We start from the raw sequence: 26,187 nt of genomic DNA on the forward strand, positions 1-26,187 counted from the left end.
ATAAATAAACTTAAAAAATAAAAACCACAAAAATGTCAATAACTTTATCCCATCCCATCCCTAAATAAGATTTATTTGGCCTGGGGCTTGTCCTCGGTGTTGATAACTGTTAAAAGCTCTCCAGGTGGCCCTCCCTGGTGGCGCAGCGGGTTAAAGCACAGCACTGAGAAGCTAAAGTCACTTCAGCATGAGTTTGATCCCTGCCCCGGAGGTGACCCACATGGCATGGGAGACCTCTCCTGACCCTCCTGCTTCTCCCCTTAGAAGTGTATGTACTTCATCGATATGCCAGTTCTGCTCCCCACTCTGTCTCTGGTGAAGCCTCTCGCTGCCCCTGAGCCTCTGGCCTGTACCCCAGTTCTGTATGAACAAATAAATAGATCTTTAAAAAAAAAAAAAAAAAGCTCTCCAGGTAATGCTTCCATGTCACCAGAATGAGAACCACTGATTTACAGTAGCCAACCTGTGATAGTTAAGTTTTGAGAGCCACATTGATAATGATCACGACTCATTTGCTGTGCCCCACAACTTGCCCCCTGTTGTTAGAAGTTCTTTGGGGGAGCAGGTGTTAGCCTCAGTTAAACAAATTTGAAAGGATGTAGTTATCACACTTGGACCAGGTTTGATCTCCATCCTGGGCTCTTCGTGCCGTATTAACTTCGTAATTGCTAAGAGAAGTTATATAGGACAAGGAGTCCAATAGCCTGAGCACATTTCCTTTAGACTTGGAGAACTCAAATTAAATCATCTGATTGTTTGGTGAAAGCAAAACTAGAAACACAGGACTGGACTTTATCTGATGGAATGAATCTGCGAAGCCAAGAGGGCTTGAAGTTGGCCATCTAATTTCTAAAAATCCTTCCGACCAGAGGGCTGTGCCTGCTGTAAGAGAGCATGCCTTCACCCACTGTGGGAGCTACTAGTTTCCTCACTCATTGATCTTCTTCCCTCAGGAATTCACACTGCTGTTCTAAGATGACATCTCTTTGGGTACTAAGACTAATTAGATCCTGAGTTTTAATCCCTTTGGTGATGTCTGGGGAGAACTTTAATCTCCTTTGTGGAGTCTCTTTTCCACAAGAAAGAAGGTTATGAGAGCATTGTGATGTACTTTTTGGTTAAAATTGTCACAAGCGTAATAGTAGATGTTTTGTGTACTAGATGTTTTGATGGCAGCGGGTGGGAAATGTGGAGGAGTTTGTATGCGGTGCAGCAGCATGTCTCTAATAGTTAATTCAGTGTGGGCTAGGGGGAGGAATTTAGGAATTTTAAATGAGAGGGATAAGGTCATATTTTTAAAAAAAATTAGAATGAACAGTTTTTAAAGTTGCATGGAGGCTGGATGTGAAAAACCAGGAGCAGGAGGCTTGTGGCAGAAAGATTAATTGTTCTAGTATAGAAGGAAGATAATGAAAGAGCCAAAGAAAAGGAGGTTGGTACTGAAAGTTGCAGAAAGTAGAATCTATAACAATTGGGAATTAATACCCAGGGGAGAATCAAGTGGAAGCCTAGGTTACTGGCAATTTTTGGAGACAGGAATTATAGGAGAAGCAGGTTGGTTGGAGAAGGAATTAGAAGGAAGATTCACCATATTAAGTCTGATGTAGTGATTTAATGAGGACACGGTCTTCGTAGAATATGGAGACTCGCCAAGTCAGGCTAAAGGGTGTGTGGTGCCATGAGTCACTATAGTGTGGCAGGCCTTGTGGTGCTGGGGTTAGGATCGGGAGGCACAGACTCGCTGTCATAGATTTCCGCACACGACACAGCTATAAAATCGATGGTCATCTGGACATATGGACTATCTCGTGTCCATGGTGGGCTTAAAACCACATGGGCAATGTCACATTTAACTTTTCTTAAAGCAGATGTGGCGATAAGAAATGACCAGGTTTTCTACTAAATGATGGTATTGTAGATCTCCCTTCCGGCTCAGTGTGTAGCACACAGGGAACATCCAACGAGTAGATGATGAGGGGCACACCTTGCAGCTTCAGGTCACCCTGTGACAGTGAGGACTTGATGAATAGTATGGGGAAAGAAAGGAGGAGGGGCCCTTTCAGTAACACCTTGCCTTTGTGGAGGGCAAATGTGAAGAAGCAGTTGTGTAAGACAGAGAAGTAAATGTTTGCTTACTTTTAGCCTTCAGGCTTCTTCAGGGAACCTGGTGGAAGCTGTGATCCTTTCTACGGTCACATATTAGGGTTGTTAGGGACAGGCACTTCTTCCAGCTTTTGAACAAAGCTGAGAAGCTCCCTGATCTTGATACAGACCTGACAGGCTGCTTTATGCACACCTTCAAACCCGTTACGTGATTGCAACTAAATTACCCCCTTCCTTCCACTGCAAGGTAAATTTCTCTTACCACCATTACAGAAAAAAACTTGATGTAGCTGGAATTAAGTTTTAGAGCATGTCTGAGGCTTAAGTATGATTTTTACTACTCTCATTTCAGATAGAAACAGATCTAAGTCCTTTTCCAAATCTACCCTTCGGAGGCTTTTGAGATTTCTCAAACAGACATGTTGGATACTAAAGATAAGGAAAGATTGAAACCCCCTTCATTACATTTTGATTATCCATAGAGGTCAATTACATCTCATCTATATTGATTAACATATGCACAACATTCCTTACAAATGAACATGAACTATAATCTCAGGAAGTGTAAATAGATGTTAATACCAGCCTGAGAAAAAAATAATTAGGATGAGACCATGCTGCTGAAATAACTATATTATATGCTGTAAATTATTATCCAGTTAGTATAAATTGAGATTAATCATTTTTACATTGTCAGGATTTATCCTAAGTCATGAACTTATTACCAATTATCTGTCTCAATGACTGCCGAAGGACTCCAGGAAATGTACAAAGGAATGGATTGCTGAATTATTTCCCATTTCTTTGAGTCTCTCCCAAGCACAAGGTGATGTGCAAGCTCTGTGTGTCTAACGCCATTCAGAGGATTGCAAGCACTTGAATTCATGGACATGCAAAGCTAACAGGAAACTTGGTAAAGTTAGAATCTAACAATCTTTTTTTTTTTTAATTTATTTATTCATACAGAACTGGGGTACAGGCCAGAGATGCGGAGGGTGAGAGGATTCACCAGGAACAGAGTGGGGACCAGAACAGGCAGATCGACGAAGTACATTGCTGAGGGGAGCAGCGGGCGGGTCAGGAGAGGTCTGCTGCGCCATGTGGTCACCTCCGAGGCACAAGGGGATAGAACTCATGCAGATGTGGCTTAAGCTTCTTAGTGCTGTGCTTTAACCTCCTGCGCCACCAGGGAGGGCCTCTAACAATCCTTTTATACAGATGAAGGCATGGGGTAGAAGAGGACTAAACAGACTTGCTCAAAGTAGTACATTTAGAAAGTTCTAGAAACTCAGGTCTTAGGCATCTTAGATTTAAGTTTGAATAAGTTTGCTATATGCTCTAGAATCTCTCTCTCTCTCTCTTTTTTTCCCTATCAGTATCATAGGGCATTTTGGGAGAATAAAATAACTATTACTATGATAAAATGCATAGCATATTTGGATATATCATGATTACCCAATGAGTGGTAATTATTTCATTCTAGTAGGGAAAGAGTAGAATTTGCAACTGAATCTCCCAACTTTCACAACCCTTTACTGTTTAGAGATGAACTTCAGTGTTTCCAGCATGCCTATAGGCACTGGATAGCTATATTCCCATGACCTTCATTTTCACGGCCTCTTTCTGCCGTAAGGGGGCAGAGATTTGGGTTTTTGTCATTGTACTGTCAGTTCTCCATCACCTTCACTCCATCACACATGTTGAATGAAAGAGTGACTTTCTACTGTGTCACATCCATATTCTCCACTAGATAGTGGGGTATTCAGTATAACTAGCATTTCTTGGGGATTTATGTAAGCTAGAAATGGTTGTCTATTCTAGAATAAAATGAAATAATTACACTCAAGAAGTGCACATCTTAATTAAAATGTGCACTAGCCCTTTGCCTGTATGCACCATGATGCACATAACAGTGCTGGAGGCTGCTGTTTCCTTCCCTTTAAAATGCTGAGATAAATTTTGTTATCAGCCCCATGTCTTTTCCATGTCTTTTTTTTTTTCTTAAGATTTCTTTATTAATGCATACAAGAGCCAGGGAACAGGCTAGAGGTGCAGGGGATGTGAGGATTCACCAGAGACAGAGTGGGGAAGAGGACAGGCAGATGGACTGAAATACACTGTTGAGGGGAGCTGGGGCAGGTCAGGAGACGTCTGCTGCGCCATGTGGGTCAGCTCCTTGGCCAGGATCGAACTCATGCTGCAGTGGCTGTGAACAGCCTTGCAGTGCTGTGCTTTAACCTTCTATGCCACCAGGGAGGGCCCTCTGCCCTGTGTCTTATTGGCTCTGTGAACTTGGGCCCATCACACTATTTCTCTGAGCCCTATTCTTTTGTTGTAGTCAAAATATTCTCAAAAAAAGTAGGACAGTGTCTGGTATACAGTAAGTGTTCAGTAAAAGAGAGCCCCTAGAGGGTCTGGCCTATTCTGTGCATTTTTGATTAGAAGTGAAGGCCTTGAGTGTTTGTATTAATAGGTACAGCTTCCATACAGGTTTGCAGCACATGGCATCCATGTGGCTTGACTTGATGTTCTCTTTTTTGTGAGACAGACACTGAAGATGCTTCTGTCTGGTGGAAACACAGAACAAAACCCTGTAACTGCCTTGCTTGCCCAGGACACAGCTGTTAGGCACAACCTTTATGAGGAAAGAATCAATGAATAGAAGCATTTGATAGATCAGCGTGACACTTCCCAGTAAAGGGAAACAGGGCATTAAAAGAAATGGTTTCTCCCTGGCCTTGTATTTAGATTAAATGAAAAAAGAAAAATCAAAAATGGGACCTTGCAAATGTTGGCAGCAGACAGTGCAATTCTAGCAGAGCCTCATATTCTACAAAATATTTTGGCACTAAAATGGGTTAGAAAGAATAATGACTGAATTACAGCTTAATACTCTTTGTGAGAATTGTGATGGGGGGGAGTCCCTCCTCTGACCTTTGTTCAGGTAAACAAGAGAGCCGGTTTCCTGAGTCAGGAAAAATGTCCTCCTGCCTCTCTCCCTTGGCCTCTGGTCAGCTCAGGGTGTTGGTCCAGCCCTGGGAGGCAACATCTGAAGTCCAGAGTGCCCTCCTTCCCTACTACAGGGTTCAGGTTCCAAGGCTTGAAATAATGACTTGTTTCTCCATCCTGTTGCAAGATTTGAAAGCAATTATGAAGTTCTTCAAAGGCGAATTTATTTTCAGCAAGTGGGCTCAGAGGCTTAAATGCATCACAACTCTTGAAAAGTTAGGATTCCAGAGGTTGAATGAAACATTGAAAGAAACTGAGGCACAGAGGAACCACTAACTCAGAAGAGTTTGGCAGAGTTGATAGTATAGTAGGTTAGATGGGGTGGAAGGACACAATTTTGGAGATTAATAGGTGTGATGTGGTATCCATCAACCCAAATACCCAAAATAAATGACTGGATCAAGAGAATGTGGCATATATACACAAAGGAATATTACTCAGCATTCAAAAAAGATAAACTCATGCTTTTTGCCGCAACATGGGTGGAGCTGGAAGGGATCATGCTTAATGAAATAAGCCAGAAAGTAAAAGAAAAATACCTGATGGTTTTACTCATAGCAGGAGTGTAAGGGATCAGGAAAAAAAAAGAAAAAGTAATTGTAATACAGTAAAAAATAAAATCAACAAGCAACTATTTTCCAAAGGCATTCTACGGAGGGATCAAAACACTTGTGGGAAGAGCACACAGGACTATGGTGATGGCACATGGGTGAATTGGTGGTGGGAAGTCTATGGGGGTTACAACCGAGATGAAACAGTATACATTGTACAAAAATGAAGAATGACATAAAAAATATTAAAATAAAAAATAAAATAAATGCAACAAAAAAAGAGCTCTTAGCACAATCCTTGTAAACTTGTTCTTCCATTGCATTTCTTCATTCATCAGCACTAGTGTCAAATAACTAGTGGGGAATTTGGGAGAATGAGACAGAGAAAGCTTCTGTCCTCTTGGAGTTTGTCACATAGCAGGGAATTCAGAGAGCAAATGAGTAAATGTCCTTAATTACACATGTTTTTAATGAGGTTACAGAGCAACTAAGTAGAATGCAAAGTCAGAGGGGATGAGAACAGTGCTCTTCTTTTATTTCCCAAGAGATGATCCCGGAGACTTAGGTGAGGCTGACCTGGGGAAAGAATATTCCAGATGCTGCCAGCTGTAAGTACAAAGGCTGTGGAATGGAAAAGCCAGGTGGAGTGCCTCTGACACAGAATCAGCATCAGATGCACGCAAAAAGCCTAGAGAGAGACGCGCCAGTCATAACGACCACCGATTTCTGTATTTAGAGCATGCTCAGTAAATGGTAGACAAAATTACTGTCATCTCTGAGCTTCAGTTTTTCATTTGCAAAAGCGGGCTAACATGAGCTATATCAAGGACTGGGGGCCAGCAGGATGGGCATGTGTTCAAGGTGGGTGTGCACAGTGTTTCTACCTGTGTCTCATCTTTAAATTCACCTCCATCAGCTGCTCCCACCCTAGAACTGGAGTCAGCATGAGTGAGAGGGCGCAGGGCTGGTGGGTGGTAAGGAATCAGCAGGAGAGGTGGGCTTGGTGGAAGGAGGAGTGGGGAGAGTGGAGGTTGGGACTGGACTTTGCACAGGGAAGGCCAGTGAAAGAGCAGGAGGCCTGCTGGGGGCCTTGTGTGGTCACAGGGCGGGAGGACTCAACAGAGACCCCGTGGGCCCCACGTGTGAGCTGAGGGATGTTGGGTTCCTTCTCATGGTGGAAATTCACAGAGACACTTTGTTCCTATGAAGCCCTGCTCCACTGTAACCTAATCAAGTCTTGACATTTGAATTTCGAACTAATTTTTGGGAAATAACTTTTCAGATTCTCATCATATAGTACTTGTTCAATATGAATAGATATAATTACTTTGCTGGAGTGATTAGCATACCCAAGAATAACTATAGACTTTCCCCAATTTTTACTTTTAGATAAATGTCAAATATCTTCTTTAAAGTGTATTTGATTTCCCTTTCCCCCCAAAATCATTAAAAAGTAGTAAAATACGATGAAGGTGCAGGAAGTGCAGGGAAATAATGGGGAAAGTCAATGAGAAGAAAGCCAAGCTGACCTGGCACAGAAACATTTCTCAGGAGTGATTTTTGTCACCAGGAAAGCAAAAGCAATTAACACAGATTTCATCTAAAGGAGAGCAGCAGCAAGTGGCTGTGTTTTTCCCAGACATTTCTAGAAGCCAACACCGAAATGGAATGGTCGTTTGTTCTGAATGGGAATCCTTTATGGTGTAGTGAGCACACAGGCCTGAGATCAGGGCCCTGTCACGGGGGGTCACGGGGCAGCCTGGCCTGGCAGGGTGTACCCTGAGCTCAGTCTGCTTTGACCTAGGAACACCACACTTGCCTCAGGCATTGTTTGAGTGTGTGAGAGGGTATATTGGATGCAGGCACTTACGCTGGCGTGGGTGGGGCCCTCCAAAGAGCTCAGTCTACTTCCTTACACATCTTCAGATCAGAAGAGATTGGCGGTATGGGTGGGAAGCAGCACTGAGCTCTCTGGAGACTCACTCAGCCAACAATACAACCGAGTGTCTGTCTATTTTTACATATTGCTGCTCTGCAGGATAAACTGGATCACACAGAGTACTTGGCCTCACTTTGACAACATAAAACATCCTGAGGTCCTTAATACCACTTCGCAAACCAGTACCACTTTGCTTTCTGGATGCGCCATGGAATTAACCTGGGTCCTCTCAGTGGGTTCAACAAGAGTGAATGAACTTTTACCTGCCCTATGCTAGAATCTCTTATCCCTATTAATTAGTTAATTAAGACAGAGTAAATATAATTACTGTTCTCACAAAAATAAAATGGATATATCATCTTCATGTAGCCCCAAATCATGATTCTTTGTAAATGATCATCTTTACCAGAGTTTGGAAACAAGGCGTGCACACGTGTGCACACACACACACAGATAGTCCCACGGTATTCCCTTTAAGAAAGGTTCTTCTTCCTCCCCAATACTTTCAGATGGCCTGTACAGACCATATAATGATGATCACTCTCTTTAAACACTCTCCCCAAGTCTCACAGCCAGCCGTACCATTCACAGGGTCAGGAAAAGGAACCACAGGATAAAACAGGCGAGGACAGGAGATGGAGAAAAATGTGTTTGTGATAAAGCTGAATGAATCCCATCTTCCTTTCCCCCACTTTCTGGGAGGATTTCTCTTAGAGGCTTTTGCTTTTTTACAAATTGTTCTTTGAGTGAAATAATCTCTAGGCTACCAAGTGGCAGCCACTTAGATCCCTGGAACTTTAAGTGTACATTTACTGAAACAGGAGAAATTCCAGCAGCTTCTCCCCATGCCCAGCCTGCTCTTTTCCTACTGCAAGCCTGCCCTTTGGGAGAGACCTGGCCATTATGTGAGCCAAATGGGTATCTAACCAAGAGAAGCCTCATCAGCAAATCAGTCTCTCAAATGTCACCCGTGTCTCCAGCCTCTGCTATAGCAGGCTCCTGGGAAGGGATGCTTCTCTGCATTTTGAGGACTACACATAAAATCCGGGTGTTTTTCACAGTTCAGGGCCACACTTCATTATACACGTTAATGAACTGTATTAAAATTCTCAAATGAAGCCTTAAGATAAAGGGCTGCTGGTTATATCTATTTACCTTTATAGTTCTTTAGTGGCTGACATCACCTCAACATCCTTGCTTTCTTTAGAGAGAGATAATTATAATATTTAAAGATTGGCTAATGCGACCCAATGACAGCCTCACAGTAAGGGGCAGATACTCTTCCCTGAACTGGAGAAGCTGCATTTCCTAGCATAGGAAGCACTAGGTGGCATGAAGGAGGCTGAGTGTCCTTGTTTGTACAACTCTGGGAATTCCTCCTCTAAAGTGGCAGGATTACACTTCATGATGTCTGGGATGGTTTTCCACTGAACCTTGAAATACATATTATGCTTCAAATCTGGTCATAGCATGAAGGATAGAATTGGACTTCCAGTGGGGAATTTTGTGTAGTCTGTCTGTTGTACAGCTATGTAATAAAATAAGTGTTACCTCCATGAAAGGTTATTAAAGAAATAAATAGGCTCTACAGTGGAAGGATCAAGGGGAGAATGGAGACATCACATTGAGTTTTCCTAATTGGGCACTTCAAGTTTAATTAAAAACTTGACTTTGAACTCAGTGGCTGCAGGGAGATACCCTTCAGTTTTGAGAGCGCATTGGAAAGTCAGACCCATCACCTCTCTGGGAGCTTTTGCAAGTGCCTGCAATCCACAGCTCTGCCTATTGCACAGGATGTTCTGTTTTGAAGTTAGTGCCTTTTACCAGCCAGCCACACAACAGACCTTTCAAACTTGGGCGTGCCATAGAAGCTTGTGGCATTTGAGAGGAGAACAGTTCCTGATGCCACTTAAATTCAAGGAGATACTGTTTGGGCCACATAAATACACCTTGGGCATTTTTTCCTAACTTTCCCATTTCAGTTCCCTAACCTTCTTTTTAAAAAGATTTATTTACTTATGCACACAGAACTGGGGTACGGGCCAGAGATGCAGTGGCAGTGAGAGGCTTCACCAGAGACAGAGTGGGGAGCAGAACAGGTTGACTGATGAAGTACATTGGTGAGGGGAGCAGTGGTTGGGCCAGGAGAGGTCTGCTGCACCATGTGGGTCACCTCTGGGGTAGGAATTGAACTCATGCTGAAGTGGTTTTAGCTTCTCGGTGCTGTGCTTTAACCCAATGAGCCACCAGGAATGGCATTGTCCCCTGCCCCCCAACCTTTAATCAATGCTTCTATTTTGAACATCTGGCTAGCATTTCTGATGGAGTATCTCTATGCCAGACTTTCTCAACCTCAGCAGTCCTGATAATTTAGGCCACCCTGGTCTTTGTTGTAGAGATGGTCTATAGATTATAGGCTGTTTTGAAGCACACCTGGCACACTCACTCCCATAAATTATGGCAACCAAAAATGTCCCCAGACATTGCCAGCTGCCCCTAGAAGGTATACATCACTCGTCTTTGCTTTGGCTTTTGAAATCTGAATCTTCATTCATGGGCATAAGACTGGTGCTGTTTCCTGAAGTGCTCAGATACTATTACTCTGTTGTTGATACCATTTCTAACATCTCTCTCTCACTCATAATTTCACAATTTCCCAAGTGTTTTCACCCACGTGATCCCTGGAGACGAATACATGGCAGTTCTTGTCTATAACAAATTAGAAGACAGTGGCATCTCTTCGGTGATGGCCTGTGTCCCTTTTCATGATACTTGGAATTCCGCATGTGTGCTAAGGAGGTCTTGCCAGGAGGAAGAGGTATTTAGGACAAGCCAGGTATTGTGTAAATGGAATCTAGTTGAGTATCTTCAAGAGACAGAAGAAGAAATGCTTGACTACCTGAGAGGATAACCTTTCAACCTCCGCTGGCATATGCTCTATTTCCCTCCTGAGTGATATGTAGAACCAGTTGTCTACACTCGCATAAAGACAGGTGGTTTCAAGGAATCCCAGAGTCCTTTGGATCTTTAAAATCATTCTGAAAACTGCCATCTTCCCCCAACTGGATGGCTGTTGTGTGCTCTTGCTGCACCGAATGAAACCAGCTGGCATTTTTGTGAACAAGAAATGAACATTTCCCCCACACCTCCCAGCTGTTCCCGTCCTCCTTACCTGCTTGAGGATTTCAGCAGCTGTTTCGTGCGAACAATCAAATATCACATAGAACTCCTTGCCCTTCTTCATCTCCTTGAGTAAAGGCTTGGCATCTTTATTCCCAGAGGGCAGCTGGCGGATTTTGATTTTAATGTTATATCTGGAGGGAGCTTTGATGAGCTCTTGCAGACGAATTAGACCTGAAAAATGACATCCAGTGATGCAAAAGACTTTTCTGTCAAAAGAGTTTATTGCCATTTAGAGTCAAACTCAGATCATTCCCAAAATGTACCAAGAGGCCACCCACCTAAAGGTTTCATTATTGACTTTTTCATTTGTCATCCCTCTTTCTGTGTGGATTATGCTGCATTTTCCTCCTGCAGGGATCTGTGGCTTGGAAGCACAACTTTCCCAAATGCATTTTGAATTTACTTAGAATGCAGTTGTCCTCTCCAGCTTTTAGCCAAGCCCCCAACTCTAACAAACCAAGTCAATAACTATAAAACTTTTGTAAAGAAGTTGCTTGAAATTTCCAACAATGCCCCAAGACATGGATGTTACCAGCTCACTAATAAAAGCCAAGAGCACACAAAAATTTCTTGTAAGGTGAACCTCTGTAAACTTCTCATAATATATTTCTACACAACATACTATTTACCTGTGAGTTAGCTAAGCTGCTGCCAGTAACTTTCCAGTTCCTGCCATATGAACTGTTTATAAATGAGTCATTATTTTCTGTCTAATATGATTTAAATGTTGAATTCAAAATTCCTTCCTTGACAAGAAAAAAAAAAAACACAGACAGATTTTTTAGGGATTATGATAATAAAAACCCAACAGTTTTTTTTTTTTTTAAATCAACTATTGGCGATTATAGGAAGGGATATAGAGCAATGAACCTCAGAGAATGTTTGATTTGTCCCAGGGATGAGTCGCTCAGCTGTATCATTTTTTTTAATGGATGTGCTCTATGAGGGCAAGACGAACAGATATAATATCTCCATCCTATTCCTCTCCCGGTGCTTGCTTCCCTGCATGGTGTTGAATCTCCCTCAAGGATACCCACCACACTGGGAAATGGACTTTGTCATTCATTGCACAGTTCTGTGCCTTTAAGATGTGTCAGTTTCAAGTCATCAATAGGAAATATTAAGCATGATCAGCACTCAGATGGAAATTGTGTATGCAGTGTGTCAGAGACAATCTGGAGTCCACAGACTTTGGGCCTGATGCTTTTCTTTCATTTTCTTGTTTTATGTGTTCAGTTATCTTCCTCCTAAGAGCCTACCATTTTGTTAAAAGTTTCCTTGAACGCTATGGGTAGATTTGGTTTTCATGTTCAGTAAATTTGTGACTGATACAGGCTTTAGAGTCAAATGGAGGAGGTCAGTGGGGAGAAGAGTATATGAGCCTGTCAAGATTTAGTCATCATTTAATATTTTGGGGGGCAGCCATTGGAATGGTAACCTTCCTTGTCATTACATTTGAAGTCATTGGAATGATAAACCTTCCTTGTCATTACATTTGAAATCATTAGAATGGTAACCTTCCTTGTGGACTCTTGCATTTTTGCAAGTCAATCGATATGGCTGTCATCTCTCATGTACTGATAGTGAGATGCCATTTATATCCAGACACTTGTCCCGAATCACTGATGAATACTGAGAATGCAAGAAGATCAAGCACTCAGATGTGAATATCAGTGATTCCTTACGTTGGCTCACCCTCTCAAGCCTATGAAGCAAGTGTATTTGCTTCATTATTTCAAATAAGGAAGCCAAGGCTTAGAGTAAGTAAGTTACTCAAAGGCACAGGATGGTTAGGAGGAGCCTGTGATTCAAACTGTTGTCTGTAGGCCTCACCAGTGGCCTGGGTGTTAAGTTTCAGGCTATTATCACCATGGCCTGAGTTTGCTTCCTGGTCAGGGAGCTGACCCACAGGGTCAGCAGACATCTCCTGTCTCCACACTGCTCCCCTCAGCACTGTATTTCAGTAGATCTGCCTGTTCTACTCCCCACTCTGTCTCTGTGAATCCTATTACCACCTGCACCTCTAGCCTGCTCTCCAATTCTTCTATACAAATACATAAGTAAATACAAATTAAACATTTAAAACAAACTGTTATCTGTGAGTCAAGCACATAGTCTTCCTACTTCACTGTCCTGCCTCACACATGCAAACGTGGGTGTGCAGGGAACAGAACTTTGGATTGTTTGAGGAGGTAGGGTAAGAACTGAAACAGGGATCTAGCCTTCTTTACCCCAGGATGCTGAACATCTCTCTGTTTTTTTTTTCCTATTGTCCTGCTTTGCAAACACATACAATTTATTATTTATTTATTTTTTAAAGATTTACTTATTTATTCATAGAAGAACTGGAGTGTAGGCCAGAGGTATGGAGAGTGAGAGGATTCATCAGAGACAGAGTGGGGAACAGAACAGGCACATCCACTGAAAGATACTGCTGAGGGGAGCAGCAGGCAAAACAGGTGAGGTCTGCAGTGCCACATGTGGCCAGGGATTGAACTCAGGCCATGGTGGTGACAGCACAGACATTTAACTCTTCGGCCACCTGGGAGGCCGGCACATATAAATGTTTTAATGCATGGCCACAAGGGAGATTAATGTGGCCTTTTAATAAAACAGGGGAAAGCATTTCATATGCTGCAGTAAACTGCCCGTTTGTTCTTTGCTGAATGGAATGTCAGTCTGAAGTGAACCTCCCTATCCTGAGGACTTAAACACACACTCCACACTTCATTCATTCGTGCTTATGGGAAAGATAGTTCTTGGATGCTAATTACTGCCCCACCCCACACTCAGCGCTAGCCTGGTGGGTGGACACACCTGCTGTAAGTTCCTCACAGCCTGTGGGAGGATTTCATCACATCAACTTTCATGATATGGAAGGGTATCAACTACTGCTCAATTTCATAAGTTAGGAGCATAAGCTGATAGAAGCCAGTCAAAGATTTAGAGAGACTGAGCTTCTGACTCCAAATGTTTTTAAGCAAATCAGGGTCCACTCTTCCGTTTCTAAGTTGCAGATCAACTAACACACTGAATAATACTGCTCATATAAATAAATAACTACATAGATAAAATTTAGACTAACATAAAGCATTCAACCTTTATTTGTAAATGAGGTCGTCAGTAAATGTCAGTAAACATGTCCCCTCACTCCACCTCCCAGTGACTCTGCACTTTCACAGTAGTTTCACAAAAAAAAATTATTTCAATATAAAAGGAGGTGTCAGGAGAACAGTTCATTACAAAAGACCAGTTTCCATGGGACTAGATTTATCCTCAGAAGTACTCACCACTCAGTCCCTAATTATCTCATTTTTCTGCATACAGGAGAATTGGCTCAGAAAAAGGACCAGATCAGCAGGTTTGAAGCTTACAGACCCAAGTTGTAGGAAGAACAATGAGCAAGAAATAGTGAAGCTTACATTTCTCTTCCTAAAGCAATTGGTTGCTTAAAAATAGTCTTCATTAGCAAACAGTATAGAATTTACAATTACTCAGAGGCTTTTTTAGTTTGCAGGAGACAGAATTTAGAGAAAGCTTTCCCTTACACTTGATTGTAATGAATAGTTTAAAAATGATTTGCTAAACAAATAATGACTTCAGGGAGAGAAAATGATCGAGGCACACCCTTAACTTTGCTAGTGGCCCTCCAGGGAGGGAGGGACCCGGGTTGCCTGCCCCAAACTCCACCTGAGGAGAGCAAGGTATATACCATGGTAACCAGAAGTGGTGTTCTTAGCCCATGGTGCTGTAGGGGCTGTGCAGTAAAGAGACAATGAAACCAATATATTTGAGAGATACTCTGCAAAACCACCAACACAACAAAAAACTGACCTGAATTCTGCAAAAAAGGACAAGAGCATGAAAGATGAAGGAACGCTGAGCTGCTTTGCACCAAAGGAGATTATGACAGCTAAATGCAGCAAAAGATCTTGTAGTCAAAGAGCCCGGTGGCATGGGGTGGAATCTTATGCTCTCAGTGATGGATGAGGCACGGTAACTTACATCTGAAGAGGTGTGAAACTATGAGCTGTCAGTCACAGGCAGTGCTTTGGACACTGCTGCAATAAACAATGATCGTTAAAAACTGTTATTGGGCAAGTAGAAAACCAGAATATGTTCTGTATTTATATCTATCTACCTACCTACCCAGCTCTCCCTCCTCCCCTCCCTCCATCCATCCTGTGTTGTATTAGTACTAAGTTTCATCCCTCTCTTCACTGTAGTAGAGCTATAGTGAAGAAAGTCCTTGTTCTTTAGAAATACACAACGATCTGTTTAGGGATAAAAATGTCATGATGCCTGCTGCTTACTTTTAAATGGTTTGCCAATATTACCACTTATTATGTTGAGGGAATTCTAAAGCATTAAAACAGTGTGGTCAAGTGCAAATAACTGATGGATCTGGATGAAGGGTGCACAGGAATTCACTGTACATTTCTTGCAACTTTTCTGTCAGTTCAAATCTTAATAAAAAAGACAACTTTTGCAGACAAGGAACAATGTCAGAAGAGGCTCCTTCCTCTACTCTCATCTCCAGGAATGGAATTGGAAACTTCACCTTTGGCTGGCAGTGACTTTAGTGCAAGGCGACTGTTTATTTCACATGCGCTTGAGCAGGACTCTGCATAAACAGATAATTTCCAAAATGTCCAAAAGGCCCACGCTTCACACTTGCTGTGGCCACCTCTCTCTGCTCTCAGAACTGACAGAGAGATGCTGATTTGCATGCACGTGGAGCAGCTCTGAAACAGGTAGAGCATATGGAGGGGTAAAGCAGAACCTGCTGTTTCCAGTGGGTGTTTAAAATTTCCTGTGCCCCCTTTAATAATAATAAACTTTGCTATTTACATTGCACCTTTTTATGAAGTATGCGACGTTACTTATAAATAGTTCAATGAACCTCGGAATACACCTGTGAGGTGGCTAGGTGTCATGGCTATTTTAAAAGAAGGAAAGTGAGGTACAGGAAGGTTAATTGTTTGGATCGGCCCTGAAATGAGTCACAGATGCCAGGAATTGGAAGTGACCTTAAAGGTCAAAGCCCTGCTTGATGTATGAATCCCCTTACACAGCTGCTGCTGAACACCCTCTGTTTGGGAAATTCTCTACTTCACATTGCAGCCCCATCCACTTCTGGACAGCTTTGGTTGTGTTTAATGAGTATTAGTTCAAAAGAAAAGTACCTAGGTTTTCTTGAGTCTTAATCCAATTCCCTGTTCATTAAGCCTCATCACTGGGCTTGATGCCATAAAAATGAATGCAATAAACCACTGGGACCCAAAGATAAGATCACACATTTTGAATGATAATTTCTTCTTCGTTTGAACTTAGACACATGCAAAATGGCATTTCACAAACATGTTGGTATATTAATATATCCAAATATAATAGGACTCTTAAGGGGATCTATGTACCCTTCAGAGGAGAGGGACAACAGAACTAAGAAATGGAAATGACTATGTGAATGAATTAATTACCTAGGGAAATACATCACTTTTAAATGTGATTTTCATACATAGGACTTTTAATATTTGCATGAAAAAAAAAAGAATAGAGACTTTCCAAATGAAAAATTGTGTCCCTTGGTTGCCAAAGACCTCACGGAAGACTCTATTCAAGATATTTGAGATGAACTATACTGTAGTTAGCTTCCCCAGTATTTCTTGGACCTGCATTTTGACTAATATTAGTGATGGATAAAAGGAATCTGCTTCCATATAATATCTGAAGATTAGTTTCCTCACCAGAATTCTGAAATTTGATTAGGATTCTGGTCAGGAGACTGGAGTGGATTTCTAAGGACAGAGGAAATAAGGAGCTATCATGCCTTGTTGTAAGGTTGGTGCTGATTACATGGCTTGATTTGCCTGCTATTTCACGTGAGACACACAGCACAGGTGTCCTTGCTGTCACCTGTGGTCATAAAAACACAAGGGGGTGAGTTTGATTGGACCAGATGAAAATGCCCATTGAGTCCTTTCTTCAACACCGATTGTGACAGTATTTTTCATGTCACTTTGGTTACCTATGCCAAAAGGTTTAATTGTTTTTCAAGTTGAAATTATTGGATCAGTACAATGTTTCTTTTGTGTTCTGTAGAAAAATGAAGAGCAATATAATAATAGATATAACAAATCTTAGTCACTAGTTAAATATAAGTGATAAGAGCAGCTATGTCATGTATTCATAAGATGCTTAATCATATTAAGGAACTAATTATAAGAAGCATTTAGAACGGTACATGGCAGAGTGTTAGCACTCGAGACAATAACTCAAGTGATGGTCAGTTTGGGGATTGTCATATTCCTTGTATTGTCTCCCTGGATTTATTATTTCTTTCAGTCACAGACATATTTTTATATGTTAATCTCATTTCAAATATATCCTCACTGTAAAGTTTTGAGCCCATGTTTCAAGTGATAACTAAGAACTCTATTGCAGGTTACATTTTAGAAATATATGGCTGGGATGTATTGAGAAAAATGGTGTAAGGCAACCAAGGATGAAAAAAAACCCTTTGTGAAATGAACTCATCTGTCTGGAACTCATTTCCACTATGGTCTCATCTAGAACTTTCTCTGTGACAAGGACTCTCAGATATTTCCCACCCAGACTATGCTCTTGTACTCATATCTGAAATGCCTGTTTATCACCGCCTTTAGGTGGAGAATTGCTAACTCCAGAGCCACATGTCAGTGAGTAAGCTCCAACTAGCATATTTCCCCCACCTCTTCCCCACCTCAGGGAATGATAACTCTTCCCTTGGTTTACATCAAAACGTTTATTCATCTTGTCTTTTATGTTCTATCTCACCCTCCCTCCACTGTCTCAGGGCATTATGCCTGGTCAAAATTCAAAATCTGACCATTTCTTACCACTCTTTGGCCATCACCTTGATCACTTGCCTTGATTTCTCTGTGAAACACCTGGTTTTACCCTCACCTCCCTATGCTCTCTTATTAATACAATAGCCAGAGTGATCTTTTTGAGATATAAATCCAATCACATCTCTCCTCAACTGGAAACTCTCCACTGGTTTCCCATTTCATGGGAGTGGAAGCTCCTCATGACCTACAAAGCCCTCCATGATCTATAAGGTTCTCCTCTATGGCCTTGTCTCCTCACCACCCTTCCTTTGTTATAAATAAAGTTTTATTGGATCACTCAATGCCCATTCATGTATGTGCCATCTAGGGCTGCTTTTCTCATTCTTCCAGCAGAATAGTGTCCTAAAGGACCACACAGCTTAAGCTATAAACTATCTGATCCTTTCGAACAAAAATAGTTTGCTGACCGTTCTACAGAAATGGCTAAGGTCACATCTCATTGAGATTGGCTTTAACAAAAGAAACTGCTGAATAGACTCCTCCACACTGCATTGGTACTCAGCTTCTCAGCCTTTTTTGGACGACTGGGAAGGCACAGAGGCTGACTTCCGCCAAGGGCCTAATGGAGCAGGGGGTGAGCAATGAGTTGCAATTTCTCATTGCCTGGGGTCACCTCTGAATGTGGGGATCAGAGAGAAGTAGGTGACTGATGGGGACAACATGCAATCAACAGAGACTGTGGGAGATGAAGCGAAAGAGAACTTTATTCCGCCCCACCCCAGCTGTTCTCAGGGGTCTTTCTACATTTTCACTTCTAGAGACAGAACGCTGCCTGTTTCTGTTTAGTGAATTGAATTTTGCCCTTAGTGACAGGCCCGGTGCTCCCATTGACTTGGAAGGGAGTAATGGGCCATTGGGTCCCTCAGACATCTGTGCTGGCTTCAGGCTATTTAACAAACTCCTAAACAAATCCCAATAAAGTGCTCTTTAATGGGCACTTAATTCTGGTATGAGGGTGGGTGTTGAGCACACCTAAGTCCTTTCTTTTCCTTCAGGTTTAGTAAGTTTTCTTCTTTATGGCTTGATAATTACTACAAGGGAAACCCTGAGTCAAGCAGTATGAAACCCACTCATAGTCAAAAGATGTTGGCTTTTATTGATCTCAGTTGACCTGTTTACTCTCTGGGTTCCAATTTAATGGTTCAATTGATTATTCATTTGCATTTTTAACATCTTTGTGGGCAAAATCATTTTAACATGAATCATCTCTAACTCAATGGGCAACAGCCAAAACCATCCTGGATTTTCAATTTCAGCAAGTATTTCATGAGCAACTGAGCTCAGGTAAACTTAGCAGGGATGAAAAGGTTTCAATTTCTTGTAAAAGATGATAGAAATGATAGTTTGATTTTTCTCCTGGGCAAAATGGCTGTCACTTATGGGTGCTCAGCTGGAATCAGAGAGGCAGCTGGGACACAGACTTCCTTGTCACTCTTTTACAAATAGTTTATCTAAATATTATGTGAAATCTACAACAGCTATGCCTATATTTTCACTTGAGCTCTTTCTTAAGTAAAATCCAGAAGTTTCAATATCATTCATTAATTTGTTCTCTTTTCGTCATGGTATGCTGGAGATGATAGAAACAGAGAAAATATACTACAGAAGACTCTACATAAAGAGAAAGAGTATAACTTCATGAGCTCACAGATTTTTTCTGTTTACAAAGGTGGCAACATGGTATTTTGACTATATTTACTTTTACAATATAATGTGCTATATCAGGGCTCTAAATATGCTAAGGAGCGCATTTGATAATATGTTTTCTTCCTTCACAACAAGCAGGTGAAGCTCTAAAAATATGCCTGTCTGTGGTTTATCCTTCCCAGGAGGACTTTTTTAAATATAATATTAAAAAATACATATTTAGCCAATCACCCACCTTCCTTTTCTTTCTAAAATGAGATGAGGCATAAGAAAATACATAAATGCATATTTTCAACTAGAATAGTTACTTTACCTGACAGTTTTAAATGGAACCAGATTTCAGGGCCAAAGAAATGAGGCTAACCTTTCACCCTCTCTGCAAAAGGGATTTTGGGCGTGTTGAAGGGGACAGTGAAAATGGAACACTATTAAAAAGTTTGAAAGTGCCTTGCTTTATTAATTTTCTTGAATCATTTTATTAGTCTTATCACTAACTCCATAGATCAATGACTGACTTTCATTTCTTGGAGAAAAAGTATCAGAACGGAAATAATATTACTTCCGTTGTAATTACTAAGCTTTTCTATGTGCTGGGTGTCAGAATCTAAAAATAAATAAAATAAAATTTCAACATTTTGGAGCTTTGAGTCTCATGAACACATAGAAAGATCACGGAACAGGTGACATCATGCTTCTGTTTGTAGCGTTGATGTGCCACCCAAGTTACTGAGTCACAGGATGATCTCAGAGTAGAACTTCAAGGAAGAAGTGATATTTGAGAGCCATCAGGGAGAATATCTCTACCTTGGAGATGCTTGGGGGGGATCATCCAAGGAGGACAAGCTGAGAGGACCTCAGTGGCGTTTAAGGACTGGACTTAAATGCTGGACACCCCATCATGGCTGATAGGACAGTCCAGGGAGTGTAGAAAAGCTAGTGCCTGGACTTTAAATTAGGACTTGGACATTTTTATGTAGACACTGGAGAGTCACCACTGTAGACCTGAAAGAGATTTAAAGGGACCTGAACTCCAACAACCTCAGATGTAACCAGAAGGCAAAAGGGAAGGTACCTACAAAAGGAACTTCATGGGGGGTCCATTGGAGAAACTGTTTAGGAGAGGAGCGGCAAGCACCATGCTTCTACCCCGCCTACTAATAAGCAGGTCTAACCTGCATCTTTATTCATACTGGGGTTCTTAGTCCATTTCCTATGGAATGTTCAGCAGCCAGAAACCATCACTTCCTATATGTACTTTAGAAAAGTAACGACATCCACAGACCTATGAATAAAGTAGGTATTACACAGTGCGATCATTTTCAAATGTTTCCTGAATTATTTAAGGGATCGAGAGACCTGGTCATAGTCTTAATAGAATTGGACACATGAAACCACTACTTAATATTCTGATAGGAAACTAAAAATCTTCACACGTTTGAAGATGTAAAGACCATCAGGAAGAATGAACTCACCTACAGGATTTGCAACGAGGGACACATGAATTTCTAAACTGGGGGCTCCCATTAGCTTCATGTGAAAGAGTGTGCTCTGACACCACACCTGATGAGTCTCAATGCTTCTAGAACACTGTGCTACCCTTGTTTCTGACCAGACCTAGGGCTGGGTGTGTGGGGGAGGGGTCTTGTGGGTCCCATACCTGTGCTGTCTTCATACACCACCGTCACTGTTTTCCACCTGTAGTAAAGGACCAGATCCAGCACCGCCCTGCTGATAGCTGCATAATCCGGATAGAGGTTGATGTAAAACAAGTCTTTGTTGTCCACCGAGGGGTGTTTCCAGCGGGTCTGTATGTGGGGAACCTCCAGCGCATTGCATATAGACTGAACAGCACTCACAGAGGAGCTGTGGGAAGGGCCGAAGAGAGCCGCCACGCCGAGAGCCAGCTGGTCGCATGCTGAGGCCCAGACACGAGAGGTCGAGGGAGGGCAGGGATGGACGAGAGAAGGAGAGAGATCCGTGAATTTGATCTTTCTTTCCATGGTACTCCCTTTTAATTTTCATTATTGGAAACTTTCCTAGACTCTCCATCTGCATGTTGAGGCAATACGCGTAATTGTACTTCTACCACTTCCGAGACGCTAACATAGGAGGGATGCAAATGTAGAACTGATTAGTAACACATCACGGGGCTAGCTCCCCAGACAAGTAGAAATGAGCGCTGGTTTTACTTCATGGCTTTAATCAGATGGAGTGTAAACCTCTTGCTGGTGTGCTAGGGCCCAGGGGCGCCCAGAGCTGCTCCACGAGCCATTAGCCCAGTGGATGCCGGGAGAATGGAGCTTTGTCTTGTGTCCGGGTGGCAATGAAGATATGAAATGCGATCATTGAGTTTGGACAAGTTCCTGGGTAACTGCAAAGTATTTTAACTCCTATCATCTCTAAACTCTGAAGTTCTCTGCTAGTGAACAATCACTGAAGAACGTTCATAAGTGATGCTAAGACCTAATTAATTGCAGAGTAATGGAACAGCATAGCCTCCGGGGACCTTAGATGATGTTTGGTCCGACCCACTAATGTCATGGACAATAATCATAGATAATAGCAGAGCTACAGCGAGTTCTGGACCCCCTCCCGGTCAGCCTAACATTACCTCAGTATCAGCCGACTTGTAGCTTAACCATATCAAGCTCATGTGTATTAATTAGTTAACTAATGGAATTTACATAAGCTTTCTCATAAGATTACTGGCACTCATTGAGAGAATGTAGAACATTTATAAGTAAGACCCTGTCACTGCACCATCTTGAGGCACTACTTATTTATATTTTAGTGTTCGAATTAAAAAAAAAACATTATGTAGATAGAATTTGATGCATTGCTTTTTAACACTAAATTTAATATTTGAAACATGTCCTTTTCCTCAAGTCATTACAAATTATTTAAATGTTTATTTTTAATGTCTAGAATAGGTTATTCCCTGTGTATGCTACCATCTAACCAATCTGCTCCTAAATTTTGGTATTGTAATATTATAGCAATTATTTTCATTTTTATGTATGTCTCTGATCTTTTCATTACATTCTTAGAGTGAATTCCAAGATATAAATGAATGGTATTGCTATTTTTACTACAGGATATATATGAGCCAATCCCTTTCAGAAAGATTGGGACAGATTATCCTCTATCATCATGTAAAATAGAATCTGCTCTTTTTTTGCTGGCCTCAATTTGCAGTGGCATTAAATATAAATTTCAGAACATTTAAAGTTTATGTTATAATACTAGTTTAAAGGTACCTGAAACTGACCCAGTTGAAATTTTACACTAAATAATAGTAGCATCTATTAATGAAGCTGTTAATTTTTATGATACTGTTGTTCTATAACTACAAGAGAAAAAATATGACTATGTCAAACTCATCTGACAAAATTTTGAGACACATTTTCCAAATACCTTTGGGGTAGCAAAGTTTGATAAGTCATTCAGCAGGAAAATTTCTAGTACTGTGTTCTTTGTCACTGAATTATCACATGAGACATAAAGACATACACTTTTCTGCATTAAGTGTTGCGAGCAAATATTGCCTCTGTCCGAGGAGCCTCATGCCTGAGAGGCTGAGAGCGTGTTCATTCCAGCATTGTCTGGAATGAACAATGGATTGAGATTCCAGCTAATATTAAGCTCTGCAATGCTAATATTACTTGACAGAAAATCAATCCTTTTGAATTCTTTTCACCAACAAATTACCAGTTTCAAGAAGCTTTGGGGGTGTGTTATCTATAAACATGACAGGTACTTTAGATGACAAAAAGCTTTCAGTTTTTGAATGGTTTTAATATCATGGCTAAATATGGTTGATTTTCAAGTGTGTGTGCGTGTGTGTGTGTGTGTGTGTGTGTGTGGTGAGAGAGAGAGAGATTGATCTAGCCCATGACATCATTTACTTTATTATGCCTTATAAGATGTTATATAAATATAGATATACAGATGTCTTGTTTATACATATCTCTTGCCTATAGATATCTCTGACCTATATTAGCTGCTATTTCATCCACATAGAAGCAAAATTATACTAAGGTCCTGCCAATTTATTGAAAAAAATATCATTCACTTTTTATTTGAATTCCCAGGAAAACAAATTTTACGTGTTTTTTTTTTTTTGTGTTTTTATGAAGAAGTCTAGAGTCTTACAGAAGCTTGTCTTAGGGGAACACCTCCTGGGTTACTACTTCTCTGTGGACACAGACAGTAGCTAGTTACTCGGACCCAGCATGGGCACCACATTCATTATGTTCCATTTGTTAGTGTTCTTTATGGTCAAAACACTCTCTGTGAGCGGTGGAGTTCTTAGAATCTGGGGTGATGATTCCATGCAACTCTTTGTCTTGAATCTCAGCGTCCCTTGTTAGAGGGCAACTCTCGAGAAAATTGGGTGTGATCATGCTTCAGAGGATCACCCTAGAAGGCCAAGGGACTTCTGGGAAGCCTCATACTTCCCAGGGAAGGTAACTTGCAGTCTCCTCACCCACTAGTTACATTTTAGGAACCTTTTCTCTGTTCCCAAGAGAAAGAGAATCAGATGAGATTGTTCTCCTAGGTTTACACTCCCTGTTTCCATGATTTTGTAGAAAGGAGTTTAAGAAATGACAAGCTGAGAAAATGCCAGGTCAACGCTAATAGTTTACAACCTGTTCAAATTCTCACTGTGAGTTATGTGTGTTGTGGACATTTCTACAGACTCAGTGGCTGTGACCTTCCACAAAGTTTTATTTGGCTGCACTGTACAATTTCATGGTGGTATCTCACCCTCAGGAAGGGAAAACGGATCAAGCCTGACATTTTCCATTCACAGCTGAACCAGTTAATCATAGAGTGGAGGGCACTGAAGGGTAAGCTAATCAGAAAGGCCCAGAAAACAGAACTAGGCAACATCCATTAGGATAGTTCTGATTGCATTGGACGGTGACACGAGGGTCCGGCATTTCCTGCTACCCTTTGCACAAAGATGTCCACTGTGAATCAGGACAGGTAGCAAAAAGATCACTTAAAGAGCAGACCTATCACCCAAAGAAGCTTTTAAGAGTTTGAAAATAGTTACCTCTCCGTGAGGCTTCAAAACTATCAAAAAGGTTAATTCTCTGGATGTCATAGGTTAATGTGGTGTTAGGCATCAAGGTTCGATTTCTGTTAATGCTGGTGACTGCGAACTTGAATGCTAATTCTTCAACATTAACAGGTTCGTTTTCCACAGTTTCAAAAATCCCTCCTGCAGAAGCAAAAGAGATGCATGAGAAGTGTTAGTCACTTTATTCACGTGTTTTTTAAAAATAAGAGTGATGCCCTCCCTGGTGGCACATTGGGTTAAGTCTTAGCACTGTGAAGCTCTCTGTGGCCACTGCAGCATGAGTTGATCCGCCCAGGGAGCTGACCCACATGGCACAGCAGACCTCTCCTGTCTCCCTGCTGCTTCCCTCAGCAGTGCATTTCAGTAGATCTTTCTGTTCTGTTCCCCACTCTGTCTCTGGAGAATCCTCTCACCCCTTGCACCTTTAGCCTATACCCCAATTCTTGCATGCATACATAAATAAATATTTTAAAATAAATAAAAATAAGAGTAAAACCAGACATGGAAAAGACCCCAAGGAACACATACAGGATTGGACAGAAAAGACCCCAAGCCCAGTGCTAGAAATTAAATTTTTTTTTTATCAGTACATTTCACATGCAACAATTAGGTCCAAGTTCATCTGTATGCTTAAGGATCTAAATCTAAAGGTGAACTGTATCATACCTCTCAGATGGAAGCATATTTAGTAGCAACTAAAGGCTAACTGATAATATGGTGGAGAGCACCTTTCTAGAGTTTGGACATGAATCATCCCTTGACTGACTTACTCATCTGAGCTGTACACCAAAGACCCACCTTCTGGAATGAAGATCTCACTTGGACATCGACTTTTCAGACCCTACAGACAGTAGCACACCCCTGAGTGCGGTCAAAATGAGACATAGAAACTCTTAGCTCTTTCAGCATGAAAACATCTATTTTTTTCTGTGTGATTCTGACTCCTGGGGGCATATTCTATTACTTGCCACCATGCAAAGTCAGACTGAATGAACTGTCTTGTTTTGTATTGTTTGTTTGAAAAAACTGTTTGGTCTGCTCCCAGAGCTAACCTGCATCTTATCTCTGGAGAAATTTTCTTCTCCAGTGAGTGAGAACTTATGTACTACTACATAAGTCTTATCACTCATATCTGAAACATGAGGCTCTCCTTACAAGCCACAGTCCAAAATATCAGAGCTTTCAGCCTCATCAGAGAATTTACCTCTGACTTTGATTGACACATGAAGTTCATAAAGATCAATTAATTATTATTAATTGTACATTCTTAATGTTCTTCAAAAATTGTGCTGGGATAATCATTTTGACATACTATATACAGTAGAAGCCCTTCTTCATGTCACTTGGTTGACCAATCCTGCTCATTTCTGTTGAAAAAGATATTAATTGGTGTCCATGGGCAGCTGAATGCTTGTAACGAGCAGACAACTACTCATCTGCCTTGCCACTGAGTGATTTCTTGCCAAAGGTCAGCTGTAGGTTTTTCCCAGACTTGTGTATGTTAGATTGACTTGTGATTGCTTAAAATTCTCTCTTCACTCAAAAAGAAAAAGAACATAAAAAAGAAAATTCTGAAGCTGAAAATCACAATAAACATCATGAACATAAATAGGATTTATGTATTTAGATATCCTTTCTCAGAAAGAGACTCTAGTTGGCAAAGTCTAATTTGTAGAGATGACTTTGATCTTGCCTGAAGAAAACAGTATATAAGTGCGTATGTATAGTGCACCAGTTAAAATTATTTTTTCTTCTCTGCTAAACAGACTTTCGCTGGCT

General features: G+C 41.2%; 1 protein-coding gene across 2 annotated transcripts in view; it reads right to left on the reverse strand.

Moving 5' to 3' along the window:
• GRIK1 (glutamate receptor, ionotropic, kainate 1) overlaps positions 1-26,187 on the reverse strand; it is a 344,258-nt gene that overhangs the window by 106,858 nt on the left and 211,213 nt on the right. For both annotated transcript variants that reach the window (XM_004675333.1, XM_004675332.2), the window contains exons 2-4: positions 24,382-24,549; positions 20,980-21,237; positions 10,775-10,956 (exon numbers count right to left, since the gene is read on the reverse strand). In XM_004675333.1, coding sequence (XP_004675390.1) covers positions 10,775-10,956; positions 20,980-21,237; positions 24,382-24,549 — 608 coding nt within the window. The remainder of the gene's footprint in view (positions 1-10,774; positions 10,957-20,979; positions 21,238-24,381; positions 24,550-26,187) is intronic.

This window comes from Condylura cristata, unplaced genomic scaffold (genome assembly GCF_000260355.1).
Source record: "Condylura cristata isolate star-nosed mole 26May11 unplaced genomic scaffold, ConCri1.0 scaffold00003, whole genome shotgun sequence".
In the NCBI taxonomy this organism is placed as follows: Eukaryota; Metazoa; Chordata; class Mammalia; order Eulipotyphla; family Talpidae; genus Condylura; species Condylura cristata.